This window comes from Aethalodelphis obliquidens, unplaced genomic scaffold, assembly GCF_003676395.1.
Source record: "Aethalodelphis obliquidens isolate GAN/ISIS:26980383/991018 unplaced genomic scaffold, ASM367639v1 scaffold73, whole genome shotgun sequence".
Lineage (NCBI taxonomy): Eukaryota > Metazoa > Chordata > Mammalia > Artiodactyla > Delphinidae > Aethalodelphis > Aethalodelphis obliquidens.
In genome coordinates, this window is record NW_020838017.1 from 4,582,992 (window position 1) to 4,609,710 (window position 26,719).

Here is a 26,719-nt window from a genome sequence, read left to right on the forward strand (position 1 = left end):
CATTCCAGTTTTTGCCCCTCTGCTCTAGTATGTCCAGAGTATTACCCTTGGGCCTCAAAGACATATGCATCCTCTAAATCTTCCTTCCAAGATGTGGCAAGTCAAAACAGTCACTTTTTTCAATCTTCTCACACTTGAGGTTTATCTATGACCATTCTATTCTGAAATTGATTTAAAATGTTATTTCCTCCAATTGCTGGCTTAAGTTTTAAATTAAATGGCTTTATAACTAATCACTCCATTGTTAATAAAAATATCTTGCATTTATCAGAGCGTGTTCTTCCCAAGAGCTCTAATTACTACATGATTAATGCATCTGATATCTCCATACTTCAGAAGAGCACATTTTCAGCTCTCAGAGCAAACAGGAAGTGTTATAAATACACCCTATCCTATCACCCTAAAGTTCCTATTATCTTAAACCTGCACATGTCTGTGAAAGTGACTTAAAGTCCTTCTGAATAATTGGGAGTTTTAAAGACTTTCACCCCTGATTCAAAGAACTACTTGTTATTATCACATTCATTTCATAATTGGGGGAAAGGAAGCCCTGGAAGAGATTATTTAAATTGCATTTAAAAAATGTGCATCTGATTATTAATGTTCTGACACCTTAAGAAACAGGGAACGTAGATCACTATTCCTTCAGACCTATCAGTCCCATTTTTAAAATAATTTCTGCCTACCTTAGTCACTATTTCAACACAGAATAAAGTAAGTCATGTAGGAAGGCAGGCGTCGGTTCAAAGTCCACACATATCCCCAAAGTAGAATCTCCCCTGATCCTATTTCCTTACCTGTAATACAGAGATATCACCTAGTTTACTGCTTAAGAGTTGTAAGAATTTCTAGTAGAAAACAGACATTCAAATTATATTGTCTATCTTGTCCACTTTCCAAATAATATTCACTGAGTGCCTGATCTGTACCAACACTAAACTAGGCACGTTTAACCTATATTTCCTCATTTAAAACTAGGAGGTGGATTTTACTCTCCCCATTTTCTACAGTGAGAATAAGAATAATCAAGAGAAGAACCTAGGGGTAAGACAGGAATAAAGACACAGACCTACTAGAGAATGGACTTGAGGACATGGGGAGGGGGAAGGGTAAGCTGTGACGAAGCGAGAGAGAGGCATGGACATATATACACTGCCAAACGTAAGGTAGATAGCTAGTGGGAAGCAGCCGCATAGCACAGGGAGATCAGCTCGGTGCTTTGTGACCACCTAGAGGGGTGGGATAGGGAGGGTGGGAGGGAGGGAGACGCAAGAGGGAAGAGATATGGGGATATATGTATATGTATAACTGATTCACTTTGTTATACAGCAGAAACTAACACACCACTGTAAAGCAATTATACTCTAATAAAGATGTAAAAAAAAAAAGAGAAGACAAGATAGATGACTTACCTAGGACAGAAAGATTGTCTTTTACACAAGAGATGCCTTCCTGAAGACCCTGCAAAATCTAACTGAGATTTATATATTTTAAGACCATTCCCATAACAGAAGATATTGGGTATTTCTGTTCACTAGCTAAAGTGGAAACATTTCAATAAAATAAACACAGCTTATAATTCAATAGACCCAAACAGCTTTGAAATTATGCAAGTCTTGATAAATCTGGGGGGAGAATTACACTATTTCAAATTGTTTGCATTGAGAGACTTAATACTTTATATTCAGTATTTAATTCAAAACTGCATGAAATAGGACCACACTGCTCCAGTTGAGCTAGAGAACCCAGATTCTAATCCCAACCTCCTAAATCCGAATTGGGAGTTCTGTCCACTATGTTCCAACATCCCAAATTTACTATGGTCAAATGACAAAACTAAAACAATTTGTAACTAGCTTGATGTCCTTTACTCAACAGGAAACAAACCATGGCTTGGGGAATACAGTACCTATTAAGCAACAGAACACTGTTCCTGAGGGAATTTAGGCAAGAGTGAGTATTATAGAGCATTAGAAGAGGCAACACAGAAGCAGGGCATGATTGGCTAACAGGATGGGGATTTCCTTATAAGGCTAGCAGGGCCTACCTTCTTGTGTAAGGGAAAGAACTAAAGATGAGTTGGAGGGTTGTAATTGATGTGTGTTAGGTTTCCTGGACAGGTGCTTCCGGTAACTGCAGGCTGACTTAGGCATTGGAAGTCCTGGCCAGAGCCATTAGGCAAAAAAAAGAAATGAAAGTCATCTAAATTCGGAAGGAAGAAGTAAAACTGTCACTATTTGCAGATGACATGATACAGAGAAAACACTAAGGACTCTACAAAAAGGGGAGACCTTCAAGATGGCGGAGGAGTAAGACGTGGAGATCACCTTCCTCCCCACAAATACATCAGAAATACATCTACATGGGGAACAGCCCCTACAGAACACCTACTGAACGCTGGCAGAAGACCTCAGACCTCCCAAAAGGCAAGAAACTCCCCACGTACCTGGGTAGGGCAAAAGGAAAAAGAAAAAACAGAGACAAATGAATAGGGATGGGACCTGCACCAGTGGGAGGGAGCTGTGAAGGAGGAAAGGTTTCCACACACTAGAAACCCCTTCGCAGGCAGAGACAGGGGTGGAGGGGTGGGAGGCGGGGGCAAGCTTCAGAGCCACGGAGGAGAGCCCAGGAACAGGGGTGCGGAGGGCAAAGCGGAGAGATTCCCGCACAGAGGAGCGGTGCCGACCGGCACTCACCAGCCCGAGGGGCTTGTCTGCTCACCCGCTGGGGCGGGCAGGGCTGGGAGCTGAGGCTCAGGCTTTGGTCAGAGCGCCGGGAGAGGACTGGGGTTGGCGGCGTGAACACAGCCTGCAGGGGGCTAGTGCGCCACGGCTAGCCGGGAGGGAGTCCGGGAAAACGTCTGAAGCTGCCGAAGAGGCAAGAGACCATTGTTTTGGGGTTCATGAGGAGAGGGGATTCCTTCCCTGTCTGCCCACAGAAGGCAGGGCACCGCCTAAACGAGCCTCAGAGACGGGTGCGAGCCACAGCTAACAGCGCGGACCCCAGAGACGGGCATGGGAGGCTAAGGCCGCTGCCGCCGCCACCAAGAAGCCTGTGTGCGAGCACAGGTCACTATCCACACCCCCCTTCCGGGGAACCTGTGCAGCCCGCCACTGCCAGGGTCCCGGGATCCAGGGGCAACTTCCCCGGGAGAACGCACGGCACACCTCAGGCTGGTGCAACGTCACGCCGGCCTCTGCCGCCTCAGGCTCGCCCCGCATTCCATACCCCACCCCCAGTCCCCGTGGCCTGAGTGAGGCAGAGCCCTCTAATCAGTGGCTCCTTTAACCCCGTCCTGTCTGAGCGAAGAACAGACACGCTCAGGTGGCCTACACGCAGAGGAGGGGCCATATCCAAAGCTGAACCCCAGGAGCTGTGTGAACAAAGAAGAGAAAGGGAAATCTCTCCCAGCAGCCTCAGGAGCAGCAGATGAAATCTCCACAATCAATTTGATGTACCCTTCATCTGGGGAATACCTGAATAGACAATGAATCATCCCAGAATTCAGGCGGTGGACTTTGGGAGCAACTGTAGACTTGGGGTTTGCTTTCAGCATCTAATTTTTTTCTGGTTTTATGTTTATCTTAGTTTAGTATTTACAATTTATTATCATTGATAGATTTGTTTATTGATATGGTTGCTCTGTTCCTTTCTTTTTATATATATTTTTTCCTTTTTTTCCTTTTTCTCTCTGAGTGTGTATATGTATGCTTCTTTGTGTGATTCTGTCTGTATAGCTTTGCTTTTACCATTTGTCCTAGGATTCTGTCCGTCCATTTTTTTCTCATTTATTTTTTTTAGCTTGGTTGTCAGCACTTGTTATCATTGGTAGATGTGATTTTTGGTTTGGTTACTATCTTCTTTTGTTCTTTTGTTTCTTACTTTAAAATTTTTTTATTTTTAACAATTTAAAAAATTTTTTATTTTAATAACTTTATTTTATTTTATTTCATTCTTTTTTTCTCCCTTTTCTTCTGAGCCGTGTGGCTGACAGGGTCTTGGTGCTCTGGCCGGGTATCAGGCCTGTGCCTCTGAGGTGGGAGAGCCAAGTTCAGGACATTAGTCCACCAAAGACCTCCCAGCTCCACATAATATCAAACAGCAAAAGCTCATCTCAATGTTAAGACCCAGCTCCACTCAACGACCAGCAAGCCACAGTGCTTGTCACCCTATGACCAACAACTAGCAAGACAAGAACACAACCCCACCCATTAGCAGAGAGGCTGCCTAAAATCATAAGCTCACAGACACCCCACAACACACCACAGGATGCGGTCCTGCCCACCAGAAAGACAAGATCCAGCCTCAACCACCAGAACACAGGCACCAGTCCCCTCCACCAGGAATCCTATGCAACCTACTGAACCAACCCTAGCCACTGGGGGCAGACACCAAAAACAACAGGAACTACGAACCTGCAGCCTGAGAAAGGAGACCCCAAACACAGTGAGTTAAGCAAAATGAGAAGACAGCAGATAAAGGGGCAAGGTAAATACCCACTAGACCAAACAAATGAAGAGGAAGTAGGCAGTCTGCCTGAAAAAGAATTCAGAGTAATGATAGTAAAGATGATCCAAAATCTTGGAAAAGAATGTAGAAAATACAAGAAATGTTTAAGACAGACCTAGAAGAACTAAAGAGCAAACAATGATGAACACCACAATAAATGAAATTAAAAATTCTCTAGAAATCAACAGCAGAATAACTGAGGCAGAAAAACAGATAAGTGACCTGGAAGATAAAAGAGTGGAAAAAACTACCACAGAGTAGAATAAAGAAAAAAGAATGAAAAGAATTGAGGACAGTCTTAGAGACCTCTGGGAAAACATTAAATGCACCAACATTAGAATTATAGGGGTCCCAGAAAAAGAAGAGAAAAAGAAAGGAACTGAAAAAATATTTGAAGAGATTATAGTTGAAAGCTTCCCTAATATGGGAAAGGAAATAGTCAATCAAGTCCAGGAAACACAGAGCAACCCATACAGGATAAATCCAAGGAGAAACATGCCAAGGCACATATTAATCAAACTATCAAAAATTCAATACAAAGAAAAATATTAAAAGCAGCAAGGGAAAAACAACAAATAACATACAAGGGAATCCCCAAAAGGTTAACAGCTGATCTTTCAGCAGAAACTGCTAGCCAGAAGGGAATGGCAGGACATATTTAAAGTGATGAAAAGGAAAAACCCTACAACCAAGATTACTCTGCCCAGCAAGGATCTCATTCAGATTCGATGGAGAAATTAAAACCTTTACAGACAAGGAAAAGCTAAGAGAATTCAGCACCACCAAACCAGCTTTACAATAAATGCTAAAGGAACTTCTCCAGGCAGGAAACACAAGAGAAGGAAAAGACCTACAATAACAAACCCAAAACAATTTTGAAAATGGTCATAGGAACATACATATCGATAATTACCTTGAATGTGAATGGATTAAATGCTCCAACCAAAAGACATAGACTGGCTGAATGGATACAAAAACAAGACCCATATATATGCTGTCTACAAGAGACCCATTTCAGACCTAGAGACACATACAGACTGAAAGTGAGGGGATGGAAAAAGATATTCCATGCAAATGGAAATCAAAAGAAAGCTGGAGTAGCAATACTCATATCAGATAAAATAGACTTTAAAATGAAGAATGTTAACAACAGACAAGGAAGGACACTACATAATGATCAAGGGATCAATCCAAGAAGAAGATATAACAATTGTAAATATTTATGCATCCAACATAGGAGCACATCAGTACACGAGGCAAATACTAACAGCCATAAAAGGGGAAATCGACAATAACACAATCATAGTAGGGGACTTTAACACCCCACTTTCACCAATGGATAGATCATCCAAAATAAAAATAAATAAGGAAACACAAAGTTTAAATGATACATTAAACAAGATGGACTTAATTGATATTTATAGGACATTCCATCCCAAAACAACACAATACACTTTCTTCTCAAGTGCTCATGGAACATTCGCCAGGATAGATCATATCTTGGGTCACAAATCAAGCCTTGGTAAATTTAAGAAAATTGATATCCTATCAAGGATCTTTTCCGACCACAATGCTATGAGACTAGATATCAATTACAGGAAAAAAGCTGTAAAGAATACAAGCACATGGAGGCTAAAAATACACTATTTAATAACCAAGTGATCACTGAAGAAATCAAAGAGGAAATCAAAAAATACCTACAAACAAATGACAATGAAAACATGATGGCCCAAAACCTATGGGATGCAGCAAAAGCAGTTCTAAGGGGAAAGTTTATTGCAATACAATCCTAACTCAAGAAACAAGAAACATCTCAAATAAACAACCTAACCTTACACCTAAAGCAATTAGAGAAAGAAGAATTAAAAAAACCCAAAATTTAGCAGAAGGAAAGAAATCATAAAGATCAGATCAGAAATAAATGAAAAAGAAATGAAGGAAACGATAGCAAAGATCAATAAAACTAAAAGCTGGCTCTTTGAGAAGATAAACAAAATTGATAACCATTAGCCAGACTCATCAATAAAAAAAGGGAGAAGACGCAAATGAATAGAATTAGAAATGAAAAAGGAGAAGTAACAACTGACACTGTAGAAATACAAAGGATCATGAGAGATTACTACAAGCATCTATATGCCAATAAAATGGACAACCTGGAAGAAATGGACACATTCTTAGAAAAGCACAACCTTCTGAGACTGAACCAGGAAGAAACAGAAAATATAAACAAACCAATCACAAGCACTGAAATTGAAACTGTGATTAAAAATCTTTCAACAAACAAAAGCCCAGGACTAGACGGCTTCACAGGCGAATTCTATCAAACAGTTAGAGAAGAGCTAACACCTATCCTTCTCAACCTCTTCCAAAATATATGAGAGGGAGGAACACTCCCAAACTCATTCTACGAGGCCACCATCACCCCGATACCAAAACCAGACAAAGATGTCACAAAGAAAGAAAACTGCAGGCCAATATCACTGATGAACATAGATGTAAAAATCCTCAACAAAATACTAGCAAACAGAATCCAACAGCACAGTAAAAGGATCATACAACAAGATAAAGTGGGGTTTATCCCAGGAATGCAAGGATTCTTCAATATATACAAATTAATCAATGTGATACACCATATTAACAACTTGAAGGATAAAAACCATATGATCATCTCAATAAATGCAGAAAAAGCTTTTGACAAAATTCAACACCCATTTATGATAAAAACCCTCCAGAAAGTCGGCATAGAGGGAACCTACCTCAACATCATAAAGGCCATATATGACAAACCCACACCCAACACCGTTCTCAACGGTGAAAAACTGAAACAGTTTCCCCTAAGATCAGAAGCCAGACAAGGTTGTCCACTCTCACCACTATTATTCAACATAGTTATGGAAGTTTTAGCCACAGCAATCAGAGAAGAAAAAGAAATAAAGGGAATTCAAATCAGAAAAGAAGAAGTAAAGGTGTCCCTGTTTGCAGATGACATGATACTATACGTAGAGAGTCCTAAGGACGCTACCAGAAAACTACTAGAGCTAATCAATGAATTTGGTAAAGTAGCAGGATACAAAATATAATGCACAGAAATCTCTTGCCTTCCTATACACTAACGATGAAAAACCTGAAAGTGAAATTAAGAAAACACTCCCATTTACCACTGCAACAAAAAGAATAAAATACTTAGGAATAAACCTACCTAAGGAGACAAAAGACCTGAATGCAGAAAACTATAAGACACTGACGAAAGAAATTAAAGATGATACAAACAGATGAAGAGAGATACCATGTTCTTGGATTGGAAGAATCAACATTGTGAAAATGACTATACTACCCAAAGCAATCTACAGATTCAATGCAATCCCTATCAAACTACCAAAGGCATTTTTCACAGAACTAGAACAAAAAATTTCACAATTTGTATGGAAACACAAAAGACCCCGAATGGCCAAAGCCATCTTGAGAAAGAAAAACGGATCTGGAGGAATCAGGCTCCCAGACTTCGGACTATACTACAAAGCTACAGTAATGAAGACAGTATGGTACTGGCACAAAAACAGAAATATAGATCAATGGGACAGGATAAAAAGCCCAGAGATAAACCCACACACATATGGTCACTTTATTTTTGATAAAGGTGGTGAGAATATACAATGGAGAAAAGACAGCCTCTTCAATAAGTGGTACTGGGAAAACTGGACAGCTACATGGGAAAGAATGAAATTAGAACACTCCCTAACACCATACACAAAAATAAACTCAAAATGGATTAAAGACCTTAATGTAAGGCCAGGCACTACAAAACTCTCAGAGGAAAATATAGGCAGAACACTCTAAGACATAAATCACAGCAAGATCCTTTTTGACCTACATTCTAGAGAAGTGGAAATAAAAACAAAAATAAACAAATGGGACCTAATGAAACTTAAAAGCTTTTGCACAGCAAAGGAAACAATAAACAAGACCAAAAGACAACCCTCAGAATGGGAGAAAATACTTGCAAATGAAGCAACTGACAAAGGATTAATCTCCAAAATTTACAAGCAGCTCATGCAGCTCAATATCAAAAAAACAAACAACCCAATCCAAAACTGGGCAGAAGACCTAAACAGACATTTCTCCAAAGAAGATATACAGATTGCCAACAAACACATGAAAGGATGCTCAAATTATTAATCATTAGAGAAATGCAAATCAAATGTACAATGAAGGGTGCTTCCCTGGTGGTGCAGTGGTTGAGAGTCTGCCTGCCAATGCAGGGGACATGGGTTCGTGTCCCAGTCCAGGAAGATCTCACATGCCGTGGTGCAGCTGGGCTGTGAGCCATGGCTGCTGAGGCCGCGCGTCCGGAGCCTGTGCTCCAGAACGGGAGAGGCCACAACAGTGAGAGGCCCGCGTAACGCAAGAAGAAAAAAGAAAAAAAAATCTACAAACAATAAATGCTGGAGAGGGTGTGGAGAAAAGGGAACCCTCCTGCACTGTTGATGGGAATGTAAATTGATACAGGCACTATGGAGAACAGTATGGAGGCTCATTAAAAAACTAAAAATAGAACTATCATATAACTCAGCACTCCCACTACTGGGCATATTCTCTGAAGAACCATAATTCAAAAAGAGTAATATACCACAATGTTCATTGCAGCTCTATTTACAATAGCCAGGACATGGAAGCAACCTAAGTGTCCATCAACAGATGAATGGATAAAGAAGATGTGGCACATATATACAATGGAATATTACTCAGCTATAAAAAGAAACTAAATTGAGTTTTTTGTAGTGAGGTTGATGGATCTAGAGTCTTTCATACAGAGTGAAGTAAGTCAGAAAGAGAAAAACAAATACCGTATGCTAACACATAGATATGGAATCTAAAAAAAAAAAAAAAAAATGGTTCTGAAGAACCCAGGGCCAGGACAGGAATAAAGACAGTCGTAGAGAATGGACTTGAGGACACGGGGAGGGGGAAGGGCAAGCTGGGACAAAGTGAGAGAGTAGCATGGACTTATATATACTGCCAAATGTAAAACAGATAGCTAGTGGGAAGCAGCTGCACAGCACAGGGAGATCAGCTCGGTGCTTTGTGACCACCTTGATGGGTGGGATATGGAGGATGGGAGGGAGATGCAAGAGGAAGGGGATATGGGGATATATGTATATGTATAGCTGATTCACTTTGTTATAAAGCAGAAACTAACACACCATTTTAAAGCAATTATACTCCAATAAAGATGTTAAAAAAATTTTTTTAAAGACTCTGCAAAGAAATAGAACTAATAAACAAATTCAGTAAAGGTGCAGGATGCAAAATCAATACACAAAAATCTGTTGTGTGGGCTTCCCTGGTGGCGCAGTGGTTGGGAGTCCGCCTGCCGATGCAGGGGATGCGGGCTCGTGCCCCAGCCCAGGAGGATCCCACATGCTGCAGAGTGGCTGGGCCCATGTCCCATGGCCGCTGGGCCTGCGCGTCTGGAGCCTGTGCTCCGCAACGGAAGAGGCCACAACAGTGAGAGGCCCGCGTACCACAAAAAAAAAAAAAAAAAAAAAAAAAACTGTTGTGTTTCTATACACTAGTAAGAAACTATTAGATAAATTAAGAAAACAATCCCGGGCTTCCCTGGTGGCGCAAGTGGTTGAGAGTCCACCTGCCGATGCAGGGGACATGGGTTCGTGCCCCGGTCTGGGGAGATCCCACGTGCTGCGGAGTGGCTGGGCCTGTGAGCCATGGCCGCTGTGCCTGCGCGTCCGGAGCCTGTGCTCCATAACGGGAGAGGCCACAGCAGTGAGAGGCCCGTGTACCACAAAAGAAAAAAAAAAAAAAAGAAAACAATTCCATTAAAATTGCATCAAAAAGAATTAAATACCTAGGAATAAATTTAACCAAGCAAGTGAAAGACCTGGACCTTAATAAGATACTGATGAAAGAAACTGAAAAAGACACAAATAAATGGAAACATATTCAATGCTGATAGACTGGAAGAATTAATAGTGTTAAAATTTCCACATCACCTGAAGCAATCTACAAATTCAATGCAATCCTGTCAAAATTTCAATGGCATTTTTCACAGAACTAAAACTAGTAATTCTAAAATTTGTTTGGAACCACAAAAGACACCAAGTTGCCAAAGAAATCTTGAGAAAGAAGAACAAGGCTGGTGGTATCATGCTCCCTGATTTCAAAGTATATTGCAAATCTTTACTAATCAAAACAGTATGGTATTGGCATAAAAACGGACACATAGATCAATGGAACAGAACAGAGCCAAGAAATAAACCTAGGCTTATGTAGTTAATTAATTTATGACAAAGGAGACAAGTATGTCTCCTTTGGCAAAACTGGACAGCCATGTGCAAAAGAATAAATGGTGCTGGGAAAACTGGACAGCGATGTGCAAAAGAATGAAACTAGACCACTATCTTACACCATACACAAAAATTAACTCAAAATTGATTAAAGACTTGAATGTAAGACCAGAAACCATCAAACACCTAGAAGAAAACATACATGTAAGTTTCATGACATCACCCTTCGCCATATTTTTTTGGATCTACTCCAAAGACAATGGCAACAAAAGCAAAAGTAATCAAATGAGACTACATCACACTATAAAGCATCTTTACAGTGAAGGAAACCACCAACAAAATAAAAAGTCTACCTACTGAATGGGACAAGATATTTGTCAATCATGAATCTATAAGGGGCTAATATCTAAAATATAAAGAACTCATACAACTCAATAACAAAAAAAAACCCAATTAAAAAGTGGGCAGAGGATCTGAGAAGATATTTTTCCAAGGAAGACATAAAAATGGCCAACAAGCACATGAAAAGATGCTCAACATCACTAAATCTCAGGGAAATGCAAGTAAAAACAACAAGATAATATCTCACACCTGTCAGAATGGCTATTATTAGAAGGACAGGTAAAAGTGTTGAGGAGGAACTGGAAAAAAGGGAACCTTTGTGTACCATGGGTGGGAACATAAATTGGTGCAGCCACTCTAGACAACAGTATGGAGGTTACTCCCAAAACTAAAAACAGAACTATCTAAAGGTCCAACCATTTCACTCCTGGGTATTTACCTGAAGAAAAGGAAAACACTAACTTGAAAACATGTATGCACCCCAATGTACATAGTAGCATTATTCACAATAGCCAAGATATGGGAGCAACCTAAGTATCCACTGACAGATGAATGGATAAAGAAGACGTGGTACATATATACAATGGAATACTACTCAGCCATAAAAAAGAATGAAATAATGCCATTTACAACAACATGGATGGACCTTGAGGGTATTTTGCTAAGTGAGATGAGTCAGGCAGAGAAAGATTAATACTGCATGATTTTACTTATGTGTGGAAGCTAAAAACCAAACCAACAAACATACAAAACTCAAATACAAAGAACAGATCAATGATTATCAGAGGGGAAAGGGGTTGGAGGTGAGCAAAAATGGTGAAGGAGGTCAGTTTTATGGTGATGGATGGAAACTAGACTTACTGTAGTGATCACTCTGTCGTGTATGCCAAGGTCAAATTATTATGTTATACTCTGAAACTAACATGTTATATACCAAATTTACCTCAATTGAAAACAAAAAGATTTCTTTATAGTGGAGGATTCCCTGATGGTTTTTAATAGCTGACTTGGGCCTACTTAGATTTTGATGTTCCCTTGGTCAAAAAAGCCTGAATTTCTTCTCTTTATTTATTTCCCCAAATCCCCCAGCAGTTTATGCTGTGGAGGCTTACCTGGCAGCTTTGTGAGTTCCCTGACAGCTTCCATCTTGCTTTCTTTAGACTGAGGGGTAACTATTATTTTCCCTTGAAATAATCCTCCCTCATTCAACCAGATTTACTGTTTCTGGCTGCCTGTGCACAGCTCCTGAGACCTTAAGCCTCACCATGAAAACCTAGAGTCTCTCACACCCCAATTTTCCACCTGGAAGAAGTAGGACAAACAAACTCAAAGAGCTCAGAATGCAAAAGCAGCAGAGCTCCACCTGAGAGAAGCTTCCTGGAGATCCCGCAGAGAGGTTCAAAAGGTAGCAAATCAAGAGGGCTCTGTTGGTACCTTCATCTGCATCTAGGAGCCGTCCCCGGAATCTTCAGCACCTGTCTTCCAGTCCCATCTCATCACCACTGTCCAATGACCAAACCAAAACAACTTGGTAACGAGTGTGATATCTTTCATCCAAGGGACTACAATCCGTGGACTGGGAAAGTCCAGGGCCTCACAATCAGTGGACCGCTCTTCCCAAAGGATACTGGGCGAGCGTGAGTTGCAAAGAGCGCTCGAAACAGCAATGTGGAAGGCGCGCATGCTCGGCTAGGCGGACGGGTACTCCTTATAAGGCTGGTGGGTCCTATTTTCTAGGGTAAGATAAACTAGCTAAAGCTGAGTTAGAGGACTGTGATTGGTTTGTGCTCAATTTCCTTGACAGGTGTTTCCCATAAGGGCAGGTTTAGGTTGGTGAGGTGATCTGGGCCCCTGGGCGGCCTCTATTTTATGGGTCCTGATAAACAAATTAACGTGATCACTGCAGACCCGAGAAGTATCCCATGCAAATCAGCGTGAAAGCAGTCACATTTAACAACGTGTAACAGCTGGGGTGGGTGGTGTTCAAGTGTAAAATCTCGAGAGCATACAACAGAGTATCAGAGAGGGTCTCCAGGCATTTGGGTTCTCAGTGGTACTGATTTTTGTTCCTCTGCAGCATGTGGATAAAGGACACGGGACTCCAAAGTGAGAGAGGTTCATAGGAAATGAAGGTCTTCCGAACATGAGTTTACACAGGTGGTAGCCAGCGGGGAGTGGCAGGTTTAACCAGCTACACGAGAGGCAAGGTTAGCCGCCTTGGGTGTTGTGACTGCCCCAAATCCAAGCACCCCGTTCCAGGAAGCCTCACATCTGCTCCTGCCCCACTGAGGAGTTGGACCTTGTACAAGCCTCCAACTCTTCCACTCACTCCAACTGTAACATGTCACTGAGTCTACAGAAGGCCGCAAACAGGATGAAGCTCGAAGGAAAGCAGAAGGCAGATTCTGGTCACCATTACTTTGTTCTACTCCCTAGTAGCACTGGTATCTCAAACCGCCACGCCCAGGCCCTGAAAAGTGCTTATGCTGACCTTTGAACCCGCCTGATCCCTCAAGGCGTGTGAAGCTTCTGACTTGACCATTCTACCTCCTAGGATTCAGGGACAGGCCATGTCTTCAGCATTAGGGGCTTCCTGGGTTTCTGACTCCAGTGGACCCTTGAACAACACAGGGGTTAGGGGCACCTGATGCCCTACTCCCACCCCCAGTCGAAAATCTGCGTACTATCATCTCTGCCTCAAAAACCAAGGAATTGGTAAGTGACTCACCCAAGGGCGGGAAGTTGAAACCATTTGGATAGAATGAGGACTTGAACCCTAGTTCTTCTGATTCCACATACTGTGCTCTCTAATCAACACAAACTTTTCCCCACAATTAGCTCATTTAAAGACCTGTAAAATGAAAACGGAGGTACTATATTTTTTGAAAAAGATTTGCATATAAGTGGCCCAACCCATGCTGCTCAAGGGTCATCTGTACATTCATTTATCGTTCACACATGCGGCTTCTATCAGGGGCTACATTCTGTGCTCTTCCTCATTCTTGCCCTCAGGGAGCTTGCAGTCTAATGGTGGCGATGGTGGTGGCAGCCACATACAAGCTACTACAGTACAGTATGAGCAGTGCTACAATAGGATACAGGTTTGTGTGAGACGCTCTGGGAACATGTGGGAATGACACCAAATCCAGTTCATGGGAGAAGCATCCCTGAAGTGGTCTAAAGGATGAAGCAGAAACAGGGAGGCAGAATGTACCAAAGCAAACAGGTGTCAACTAGAAATTGGCATGTTCCAGGAACTCAGAGCGGTTGGCGGTGTTTGCGGTGAGAGTCACACGGGTGGGTAGGTGAGACCAATGCGGTGGGCAAGGCACAGGCAGAGGCCAGATCGTATGAGCCCTGTGAGAGTTCTCTGAATATTTTAAGTAAGACGTGTTTAGATTCGCACTGGAGAAAGATCATCTGGGACCTGTGAGGCAAGTGAATTAGAAGGTGAGGAGGGAAAGGGACAGAAAGGAGGACAGTTAGACAATAGAGCACCCCAAGCAAGAGATGACTCTCACTTGGCATTACAGAGGTGGCAGTCAGAATGGAGAAAGACTCATTGGTTTAAAAGATATTGAATCAGTGGAAACAATAGGCCTGGTGATTGACAGGATGTGGTTGAATGAAAAAGAGGATGGACTGAAGATGAGGCCAAATCTTGAGCTTGGAAAATGGGGTGAATAATATCGCTGCTCCCTGAGATGGAAACAGGAAGAGAAACGGTGTTCAGGAAAAGTCGGGTGTCGTGCCTGTACAGCATCCAAGTGGGCAAAAATAAACAGATGGGCTGGGGTCCCAGAGCCAGACAGGGGCTGGGAATATATGTTTGGAAATAAGCATGAAGGTGACTAAAACTACAAGTGGAAGAATTCCATTCAGTATGTGCAGAGAGAGAAGAGAAAACCTAGAAGAGAACCCTGAGAAACACCAGTATTTACGGGACTGATGATATATTGTTAAATTAAAAACTAAGCTAAGAGTCTAAGTGTCCATCTATAGATGAATGGATAAAGATGTGGCACATATATACAATGGAATATTACTCAGCCATAAAACAAAACAAAATTGAGTTATCTGTAGTGAGGTGGATGGACCTAGAGTCTGTCATACAGAGTGAAGTAAGTCAGAAAGAGAAAAACAAATACCGTATGCTAACACACATATATGGATTCTAAAAAAAAAAAAAAAATGGTTCTGAAGAACCTAGGGCCAGGACAGGAATAAAGACACAGACGTAGAGAATGGACTTGAGGACACGGGGAAAGGGAAGGGTAAGCTGGGACGAAGTGAGAGAGTAGCATGGACATATATACTCTACCAAATGTAAAACAGATAGCTAGTGGGAAGCAGCTGCACAGCACAGGGAGATCAGCTCGGTGCTTTGTGACCACCTAGAGGGGTGGGATAGGGAGGGTGGGAGGGAGACACAAGAGGGAGGGTATATGGGGATATATGTATATGTATAGCTGATTCACTTTGCTATACAGCAGAAACTAACACACCATTGTAAAGCAATTATACTCCAATAAAGATGTTAAAAAAGTAATTAATTAATTAAAAAATTAAGCTGCAAAATAGTATATACAATAAGACCCCATGGAAGGGAATTCCCTGGTGGTCCAGTGGTTAGGACTCCACTCTTTCACTGCCAAGGGCATGGGTTCAATCCCTGGTCAGGGAACTAAGATCCCACAAGCCATGCAGGTCAGCCAAAAAAAACCCAAAAAACAAAAAACAAAAAAAACTAGTAAGCGTTCATGGGAAAGGTGGAGGGGATGACCAAATATGTGTGTGTATCTGACAGTGTGTACTATTGTGTACTTATTTTTTTGTGGGATGTGTTAATTTATACTCTATTGTTTGAATTGTTTAATGAGTATATATTGTTTTTATAATTTAACATAACAGTATTTCATTTTACAAACCTTTAAGAAACAGGCAGATGGGAAGGAAACTGCAAAGAAGACCAAGAAAGAGAAATGGGAAGAAAATGCAGAGAAGGAGGCTTATTGCCTGACCCTACTTTCTTATCTCACTGTAATGCTAAAGGATTTTAACTCTCTGTGGGAAATCAGGGTAAGGCGAAAAAAAGAAACAATAAATATTAGTAAGAGTTCACCCAACCATATGACTTGTGTTTGAAAATGTTATAAATAATGTTCTCTAAAATAGATGCCACTGTTTCTTACATTCTAGGTATGTTAAGTTTTAGTAAAGACACACAATTTCCATCAGCAAGGAATCAAAAATTATGACCAAATGGGACAAGGGGTGCAGTGAGTCAGCACCTATAACTATGGTGACACAAGCATAAGCCCTCCTACTAGAGCCCGGTCATATCCACAGGGCAGAGGCATGAAAGACATGATGGCGCCTTTATAAAGGGTACACTCCCTTCTCCGCCCCACTGCCTCTTAAGCCTACGACTTAAGCTAGCGCCTCATTTTGACTTTAAAAGATTACTATAATTTCTGTGATTTAATATAAATTAAATATTTATGCATATTTTAAATCATCTCCCTCTGAGTTGGGATTTAAACTCCTCTAAATGCCTCTTTTTTACTATAGAATACTTCCTTCCCAGGAAAAAAAATCACCTTTTATTCCCCTTTTCACAGAGAAAGTGAGCAGCCTGTTGATATGGAAACTCTACCATGTTATTTTCTGAAATGATGAAACTATGTCTGTTATTCTTTGCTTTCAAATATCCCTCAGTGTTCCATTTCACAAGCTCCCTTGTTTATTTTATGTAGTTTAGCAAGAATCAAATTAGTCTTCAGTTCCCAGAGCAGCCATGAGAAAAATCCAAAATTACCATCACAAAAATGACCCCAGCTCCTCAAGCTTCCCCACTCATGTCAAGCACAGGAGAACTAGGGCTACTCAAATTCAGAAAAAGTTCCATACTCAATGAGCAGGTGGCAAAGGGGGCCTAAACTCTGTGGTTTCTTGATAGCTACTTATTCAAATACATAATGAATACTTTCTACAGTGCCAGGGATGGTTCTAGCCGTGGGACCATAGTGGAAAATAAAACAGATCATCCCTCAGGAAAATAACAACCAACAAAAAAAAAGAAGAAGAAAAAGAGAAAGAAAAAAAGGAAAAGAAGACAGTTCTAGTTTTTGCCAAGTCAATGCATATTCCTCCCCATTTCCAACCTCCTATTGTAATAGCAGATGATCAAATCAATAAGCCTAGGAGCACCACAAGATACACAATATCTTCTGAGAAGATCCCTCTGTGCCCTGATCACCTTTCAACTCATATCCTTTGCCCTCTCAATGCAGTCTCCTCATTCCCGGGATGTCTGCCTCATTCCAGTATCATCTATATCCTGTCTTAGTTCAGGCAGATGTTAACACGAATACCATAGACGAGGTGGCTTAAACAACAGAGATTTATTTCTCACCGTTCTGGAGGCTGGGAAGTCCAAGATCAAGGGGTCAGCCAACCGGGCTCCTAGTGAGGGCCCCCTTCCTGGTTTACAGATGGATGCCTTCTTGCTCTAGGCTCACATGGCAGAGGGGGAGGAAGCAAGCCCTCTCTTTTCTCTTCTTACAAGGGCACCAATCCATCTCCCACAGGCTCCATCTCCAAATACCATCACATTAAAGGTTAGGGTTCCAACATACACGTTTGGGGGGTACACAAATATACAATGCATACCATAGCCCATGGATCCTGGGTGGTCCTCCTCCAATCCCATGTCCTCTGATGACTTTAGGCCACATCAGCAGCCCTATCTCTCTCCTTCTGGACTCTCCTCTCGTTCTCTGTATGCTTAATCCAGTACAGCCTTGTTTCACAGTCTATGCAGAATGTGTGCTTAGCTCGCGTCCCTCGAGTTAAAACGTAAGCCAGCACCCCCAGAGAGGATGTCTGTGTCTCGCATTTCTTTCAGTCTCTCAAAGTGTTCCAGCACTGTACAAAATTGTGTTGATTCATTCATTCAGTCATAACGTGTCCACGCAGTACCAGAGCCTGATGCTGAGGAACAGTCGTTTGTGGATTGGGGAAATCTAAACACACACACACACCACCCTCCGCAACATAAAGAACTAAATACTTCTACTGCAGTGCCAGCGTCTCACGGCTTGCGTGCTCATTTCTGTAACTGGGATGAGGCTAAGAGAGTTTGGCCTAGGGAAGGGCCTTGAACAGCTCTTTCACTGAATAGATCAGAGACTGCCAAACACTAACAGCAGCTTGCATTTGCAGCACGTAAACTTCTCAAATTGTTTTCCCATCCATGAGCACAACTTATCAAGTATGTTTCTTAAAATAAGGGCATCTAAGTACTTGAAAAGAATCCGTTTTATACATTATGATTATAATGTTTATAATAATGTTGTAATATTGTAATTACTATAATCCTGTCTACATCATTATTATGTTGAACAGCTTTTCACAGCTGACGGTCATGTCGAATTCCACCCAGAATTTTTCTTACAAATTCTGAACAAACGAAAACTTCAGGTCTTCCTATGGAACACTGAACTGCTATCCAACTGCTGAACAAAACACAGCATTCGACAAGGGTGTTTCACAGCTTTCAACACCGGGCTCTAAGCGCCTTCCTGTATTAACAAGGAATATGTGTCTTTCATCCTGTTGAACCACTCATTGAGGACTTTCAGGGAAGTCTAACTGTTCTCACAAAATGTGGGACAGTTAACAGAAAGGAGAATCATGTCATTCGAACATTCTCCTTTTAAAGACTTTGTGGAAGCACCAGATCTCTCCCATCTTTGAAACATATGGTTCTGTTTTAGGCTTTTTTTTTTTTCTTTTGAGGGAGGCTGTAGAAGGCAGTGGAAAGAGGAAGAGAAATAATGTTATCTCAGAAACCAGAAATGCCTGGATGGATTTTAATTTCACAGAAACTTATTTTAAAAAGCATTTTACAACTGGAATTAAAATAAGCTGAAGTGAAAATGAAATACTATGATGTACTATAGAAACTCAAATTTAAAATAACAGCAGTAAGACAATAAATCCCAACAAAATTATTCTAAGATAGCTAAAGAGAACAGACACATTGAAAATAGTGCTATCTTGTGAATACCTAACATCCACTTGCGTTGTGGCTTCTGGTCCATTTTAAGAGTGGTCGAAAATGCCAAGTCTTCGATGCTAGCTTTCCTTGGTAATACCCCACATACCAGACTTTAGGGGATCCCACAAAGGTGTAAATTATTAGCTCCCTCTTAAAAGATCTCCATCTACAATGTTAGTACAAACCAAGACAAACTCTCTAGAATCCAAGACTTGTCTTATCAAAGGCCACACAAGCAACCTCTATGTCTAATTTCTCAGCGAACTTAGACTGATAAAACCACGACTGTTTATTTCTAAGACCTTTATCAGACTTTTTAGCCACTGTAGAATATGTAAAGTTTTTGCGTCAAAGGGGGGCTCTATTTAGGAAGAATGTTTCCTTCCACACAATAAGATCAGATGACACACACGGACTGAACTGAATATTCCAAGTAAAAGTAACTCATGGGGCTTCCCTAGTGGCGCAGTGGTTGAGAGTCCGCCTGCCGATGCAGGGGACACGGGTTTGTGGCCCGGTCTGGGAAGATCCCACATGCCGCAGAGTGGCTGGGTCCGTGAGCCATGGCCGCTGAGCCTGCGCTCCGCAACGGGAGAGACCACAACAGTGAGGGGCCCGCATAGCGCAAAAAAAAAAAAAAAACAGTAACTCATGAAAATGCTTTCATGTGGACCTGGGAGAAGTCTAAGGATCTGTTAGACCCAAATACTTATTGTAGCACCACTCATGCTTGAGGAAGTTTTTAATTTGGAAACCCAGCAATTACCTGGAAAGAAAAAAGAGCTTAACATCCAGAACATGTGAACTCAAAAGCATTTGGAGCTCCACAGATATCTGGAGTCTCAGACCCAAAAGTCATAGATCCCTGCTCCGAATTTGTTTCCATAGAGCTTCAAGATACAGGAAACCCTGAAGGGAGACAGGATTCCACCAAATGAGTGATGATGAGAATAACTGAAGAAAGCCCCTAAGAAGCAATTCTACGAATCAGGTCACATCAGTCCTTCACGTTAAAGCATCTACCAGCTCTCCATTGCCTGCACTGTGCTTCTTAACCTGGGTCAAATCCCCCAGGATACGAATGACAGGTATCAGGTGCTGTGCCAGAGAGATGCAAACCCGCAAGATACATGTTGGAATAAACGCTCCATTATGAGCTCATTCTCCATAATACCACACAGAGGTTGTCAATAAATATTGGTTGAGTGATGAGCTACTAACATGGCATAGTTTCTTGGGACATCAAACTTAAGTGAAGATTTGGGGAGAAAAAAACCCTACTTCCATTAAAACCATTATACTAATAAACTGCAGCATTCTTAAGGCTTTTTAAGATGACTTGCATGTACCAGTCAGGATTCTTTGCTTCAAACAATAAAAACAAACTCTAATTTAATCAAAGAATAAATTTCTTGGGAAGCTTAGAAAATAACCCAAAGGCCTGGAGAACGCGTTGTGGGGCTATGAGGCCAAAACTGTGCTCAGAACTGGTCCAACATGGACACTTCTGCCACCACTGAGTATCCCCAATGCTGCTGACCCTAAGACCATTATGTTATTATTTTATTTTCTTAAGGGAAAAAGTAGATAATACAGCTTGTCAAACTCTATCACAACAATGATTTTCAGGATCACCCTGATTTCAATACTAAAATTTTGGGAATATGTGAATTTCTGGATTAATGAAGGGCACTGGATTCTGCAGCGTGCAATGTTCACCCACACGGTAGCAATGGGCACCACCACCATGACCACAGCACACAGCCCAGGTCTCCTCTCCTGTTGTATCAGCTCCCACCCCAGGTTCTGCTCGTCTCCTAGCTGAAAGGGAGGGTGGAAAAGCAAATACTGGCATTTTTAACTTCTATAGTGGAAAAAAAGATTCTGCTTTTTTCCCTCATGTGGGAAATTCTCCAAGCTCAAGAACAGAGTTCAGATGCTGGAAAGCCAAAATAGAATGCCAAATATCCCCTATAGGGAGATTTCAAAGAAACACCCTCTTATGGAAAAAGTTCAGTCTCTTCTGTGGTTAGGACTTAGAAAGTTAGAAATATGTTTGAGAGGAACAGGAAAACTGCTTAGGCCGGGATCCAAGGCCCTTACAATCCAGCCCCTACTAACTGTTCCAGTCCTACTTTCCATCACCCTACCCTTTGCACACCCTACAGTCCAGGGATGACAAATTAGGTAGCAGCCCTTAAATTGCCATTATCACTCGCGGTGTGTTCCCTCAAGTCAGAAGACCTCCCTCCTTCCGTGATTATTCTCTATTTAACTCCTATCAGACAACTTGGACCAGAAATCGCCTCTCATGTGAACTCTTCCTTATATCCCCATCTTTATGATCCCTTAGCACATAACACACATCTCGACTGCTGAAGGCAGAGATCTCAACTCAATATCTGAACAAAAAGCCAAATTGATAGCTTGCCGAGCACGGGAGAGCTGCACTTTAACAGACACTCTCCCTAAACAATGCACGGAGGGCTGGTCTTATATAGGGTTTGGAGACTCTTTGAGCTCGAGGGTTGGAAGACTTCCAGAGGCTGGCATATGAAGGCATCCGCTGACCTTTAGGTGCAGAAGCAAAGCTGGAGTGAGAACGGAGCTGACCGGCTCACTTGAGTTAAGCCGTTGCTGACTGGCTTTACAACTGGGTGTGTTAGCAGGCTGGTGAGCTGCTGTCACTGATCAGTTTAAACAAATATAAAAACAGGTTCTGGGGCTTCCCTGGTGGCACAGTGGTTAAGAATCCTCCTGCCAACACAGGGGACATGGCTTCGAGTCCTGGTCTGGGAAGATCCCACATGCCGCAGAGCAACTAAGCCTGTGCGCCACAACTACTGAGCCTGCGCTCTAGAGCCCGCGAGCCACAACTACTGAAGCCCGCCCGCCTAGAGTCCGTGATCCGCAACAAGAGAAGCCACCGCAATGAGAAGCCTGCACACCACAACGAAGAGTAGCCCCCGCTCGCCGCAACTAGAGAAAGCCCGCGCGCAGCAACGAAGACCCAACGCAGCCAAAAATTAATTAATTAATTAATTTTAAAAAAAACCAGGTTCTGATGGTTACCGGTAACCATGGCCACAGAACAATCAGTCTTTTCCTAAAAGGATAGGAACTTTTCATTCTATTACAGCAATGTATTAGGTATAAGAACTCTACTGACAGCTGACATGCTAATATTTATTAAGCTTTTACTATGTACCAGGCATTCCAGTAAGTACTTCACAAGGATTATCTCAATCCTTGAACAACCTTATCGGCGGGGGAGGAAACTATTATCCACCATTTCACCTGTGGGTAACCTTAGGGGCCTCACGGGGATCCAAGCACACACAGAATGACAACAGAGGCTGCACTCTCACCCAGGGCACTACAGAGACCCCACTGTGGCTCCTGTCGCCCTCTCCCCAGTAATCATACATTCCCCTCAAGCAAAGTAGTCCCACAACTACCCTGGTTTGGGGCCTCTCCTGCAGAGGCACCCTCAATGCCTGCTGTTACAGTAAGAAAGAGAGGGTCCTGCATCACTCCATGTGTTCACAGCCTGATCTGAAGGTCAAAAGTTCTGCATCTTGCCATCCAACCACAGCCAAGGTGGACGATAAACCAACACCTGGTACAAACTGTCAGCAACATCTGTGATGTTAAGAAATCCAGGCTTGGGAATTCCCTGGCAGTCCAGTGGTTAAGACGTGGGCTTTCACTGTTGTGGGCCCAGGTTCGATCCCTGGTAGGGGAACTAAGATCCCACAAGCGGTGCAGGAAAATTAATTAATTAATTAAAAGAAAGCCAGGCTTGAAGATAATATATTCTACCTGGTTTCTAATTACTTTGGAGCCAGTTCTCCATCTCTGATGCAACTGCTAAGCCTAAAAGATGGGTCACCAACATGCCTCAGATTCCCCAAGGTGGCAAGGTTCCAGGAACCCAAACACAGTCAGAAAACACCAGTTGCAGCAAAGTGGCAGCTGACTGTCTTGCCACTCTCTGCTCACATGCCTACACCCAAACAGGACTGCCCCAATCACATGCCTAGAGAAAAGCACTCGCACACAGCCTGAAAAAATTAAGTCGTATGAAACATACCAACCAGCATCCAAACCACAGCATTCACCTGGCAAAGGCCCTGTCATTAACGACAAAGATATGCCATTAAAGTATCTCTATCTCCCTCCCATCACTCCTCAGCAAGTACGAGGAAATCCCTCTGCGATTGATTCCTTTATTAAAAATTATATATTCTTCTCATCCCAACAAGTTAGAGGAATGCTGGATCCCTCCTTTTCTTGAGCCCAGCCAGGTCTTATCCTCCAAGGCCCCGGACACATTCAAAACCTGCAGTAATCTACTTACTGTGTAGATTGAGGACCCAAATGTGGTTAATCCACTCCTCAATCAATAAAAAACATAAATCAATTTTAATACAACCATAATTAATACCTAATAATTAATACCGTTCAGTTACTCATTCCATTTTTGAGGTCTTGAGCAAGTTACTTAACTTCTCTGTGCCTCAGTTTCCTCTTCTGCAAAAAGGAACAAGTACCGGCACCTCATAGGGTTGTTATGAGAATTAAGTGAATTCTTATATAGTTTATTATATACTAAATATCATATAAATATTAAATATAAATTTATTACTATGATAAAGCACTCACAACCAGGCTGTTCCCATGGTGACTATAGCTAGTAGTATAGTGTTGTGCTGGTCAGAGTGGCCATCATTAAAAAGTCTACAAATAGTAAATGCTGGAGAGGGTGTGGAAAAAAGGGAACCCTCAAACTGTTGGAGGGAATGTAAGCTGGTGCAGCCACTACAGAAAACGGTATGGAGGTTCCTCAAAAAACTAAAGATAGAGTTACCATATGATCCAGCAATCCCACTCCTGGGCATATACCCAGACAAAACTGTAATTTGAAAAGATACATGAACCCTTATGTTCGCAGCAGCACTATTTACAATAGCCAAGACATGGAAACAATGTAAGTGTCCACTGACAGATGAATGGATAAAGAAGATGTAGTACATATATACAATGGAATATTACTCAGCCATTAAAAAGAATGAAATAATGCCATTTGCAGCAACATGGATGGACCCAGAGATTATTATACTAAGCGAAGTAGGTCAGAAAGAGAAAGACAAATACCATGATATCACTTATATGTGGAATCTAAAATATGACACAAATGAACATGTCTACAAAACAGACTCACAGACATAAAGAACAGACTTGTAGTTGCCCTGGTGGGGCAGGGGGTGGGGGAGGGCTGTGAGTTTGGGATTAGCAGATGTACACTATTATATATAAGATGGATAAACAACAAAGTCCTACTGTATAGCACAGGGAACTACTGATATATTCAATATCCTGTGCTAAACTATAATGGAAAAGAATATGAAAAAGAATATATATATGTATAACTGAATCACTTTGCTGTACAGCAGAAACTAACACAACATTGAAAATCAACTGTACTTTGATAAAATTAAAAAAAATAATGCAGTGCTGTAAACTTGAAAGCTGCTGAGAGTAGATCGTAAGCATTCGCATCACACACACACACACACACACACACACACACACACACACACACACAGTTTTAACTATGTGAGGTGATGGATATATTAGTTCTCTTGACCTTGGCAATCATTCCACAATGTACATATATTTTAAATCATCACACTGTACCCTTTAAATGTATACAGTTATATTTGTCAATTATTCCTCAATAAATTTTTTTAAAAAGACAAGGCTGTGCATGGTCATAACCATAGAAGTAATATTTTCATAATTAGTACCGCTCTCCAGTATGACCTAGAAGGTCTGAACCAGGGCTGCTGCAGTGATATTGTCAAGAAAAGGACACCTGGGAGCAACACTCTGGGGCTGAGGACAAAAGCCTTCAACTCATCCACTATCCACTTCTAAAAACGCATGGAATACACACAGCGCTAAACAACTGTGCAGGTAGTGAACACTTGATTGTACATCCAGAAACCTTCAGTTATCCCACTGTTTCTTGTGATGAGCTGCTTGGCCCCCTTGCTCTACCCCTAGAAGGGCCCATCTGCCCCTTGGCCTCTGTCAGGTTCAGCTCCAGTAGGACCCAGGGCAACTCTGTCCTCTGTCAAAGGAAAAAGGAAAGTCAGTGTGGGTAACGCGGCAACAGATGTGTCCTGCTGCAGCTGCCGCCCTGAAGTTTTACTCCGTCTGCCTTGCTCCTGTCTCCAAATGCCACTCTGTACCCCACTGTAGTAACTGGATCCCAGTTATAACACTCTATGTCTGCGTCTCTGCCCTGCCAGTCTGCTCGGTGCCCCGAAACCACATGGACTGGCATCCCCTCCAGCTCTGGCCAGGTCCCCTGGAGCACAGAGAAGCCAGCCTTACACAGTCTAACTTCACAAAGCCTCTTGTGTTCGTTTCCAAGGGCTGCTATAAAAAGTAACATAACTTGGTGGCTTTACATAGCACTTATTCTCTCACAGTTGTAGGGGCCACAAGTCCAAAGTCATGGTGTCAGCAGGGTCACGCTCTCTCCAAAGGCTCTAGGGGAGAATCCTTCCCTGCCTTTTCTAGGCCTGGAAGGCTCCTGGTGTTCTTTGGTTTGTTGCAGCATCACTCCAATCTCTGCCTCTAACTTGCCATGGCCTCTTCCCTGTGTGTCTCTCTCTTTCCCCCCCGACTCCCTCTCTTCTTAGAAGGACACCAGTCATTGGCTTTAGCGTCCCATCCTATATCCATGATGATCTCATCTGAATTCTTACCTTAATTACATCTGCAACTGCCATATTTCCAAATAAGGTCACATCCTAAGGTTCCACGTGGACATGAATTTGGGGGAGACACTATCCAACACATGACACTCCTCAAGTTACAAGAGGGGAAACAGAGGCCCCCTCTGGCATACTCAGCCCAGCATCACTGATTAAACACCATGTTACTGAGCCTGTTTTGGCAAATCAAGCAAAATTGATAGATGATGTTGCTGCCCAGGAAGGGACTATTATTGAAACCGACAGCCTGGGAAGTGAAAGAAAAGGCCAGGTCAGTCTGCATAGATAAGGCCATCTTTGAAATAGAATGTAGGTCCTGAAATCGCTAAGGCTAAAGAAGATGACATTAAAATCATCCACTTAGAAATAAAGAGGGACTTCCCTGGTAGTCCAGTGGTTAGGACTCCGTGTCTCCACTGCAGGGGGCATGGGTTCAATCCCCAGTCAGGGAACTAAGATCCCCCATGTGGCGCTGTGCGGCCAAAAAAAAAAAAAAAGGAAGGAAAGAAAGAGACAGAGGATCATTTGTGTGTGTGTTAAAGACTCTTTAGTACTGTTTGCAATGGAAAAACCTCCTCCTAAAGAATACAACTTTAAAAGGCTCTGAGATAAATCGCTTTTAGCAGTTAGGTCACAAGTAAGAGGAAGCCAAAATAAACAAACTTCAAAAGTACCCTAGTCTATGACAAAATGTGTTCAGAGTTACAGCACTGCAA

The 26,719-nt window shown here is 42.1% G+C and overlaps 1 protein-coding gene across 15 annotated transcripts in view; it reads right to left on the reverse strand.

Annotated features, from left to right (window-relative positions):
• FAM13C (family with sequence similarity 13 member C) overlaps positions 1 to 26,719 on the reverse strand; it is a 149,000-nt gene that overhangs the window by 76,757 nt on the left and 45,524 nt on the right. The window contains exon 1 of one of the 15 annotated variants that reach the window (XM_027091904.1): positions 17,826 to 18,314. The exons of the other annotated variants lie outside the window; for them this stretch is intronic. Coding sequence (XP_026947705.1) covers positions 17,826 to 17,828 — 3 coding nt within the window. The 5' untranslated portion in view covers positions 17,829 to 18,314. Of the gene's footprint in view, positions 1 to 17,825; positions 18,315 to 26,719 lie in introns of those variants that run through there. 15 annotated transcript variants of the gene reach the window in all.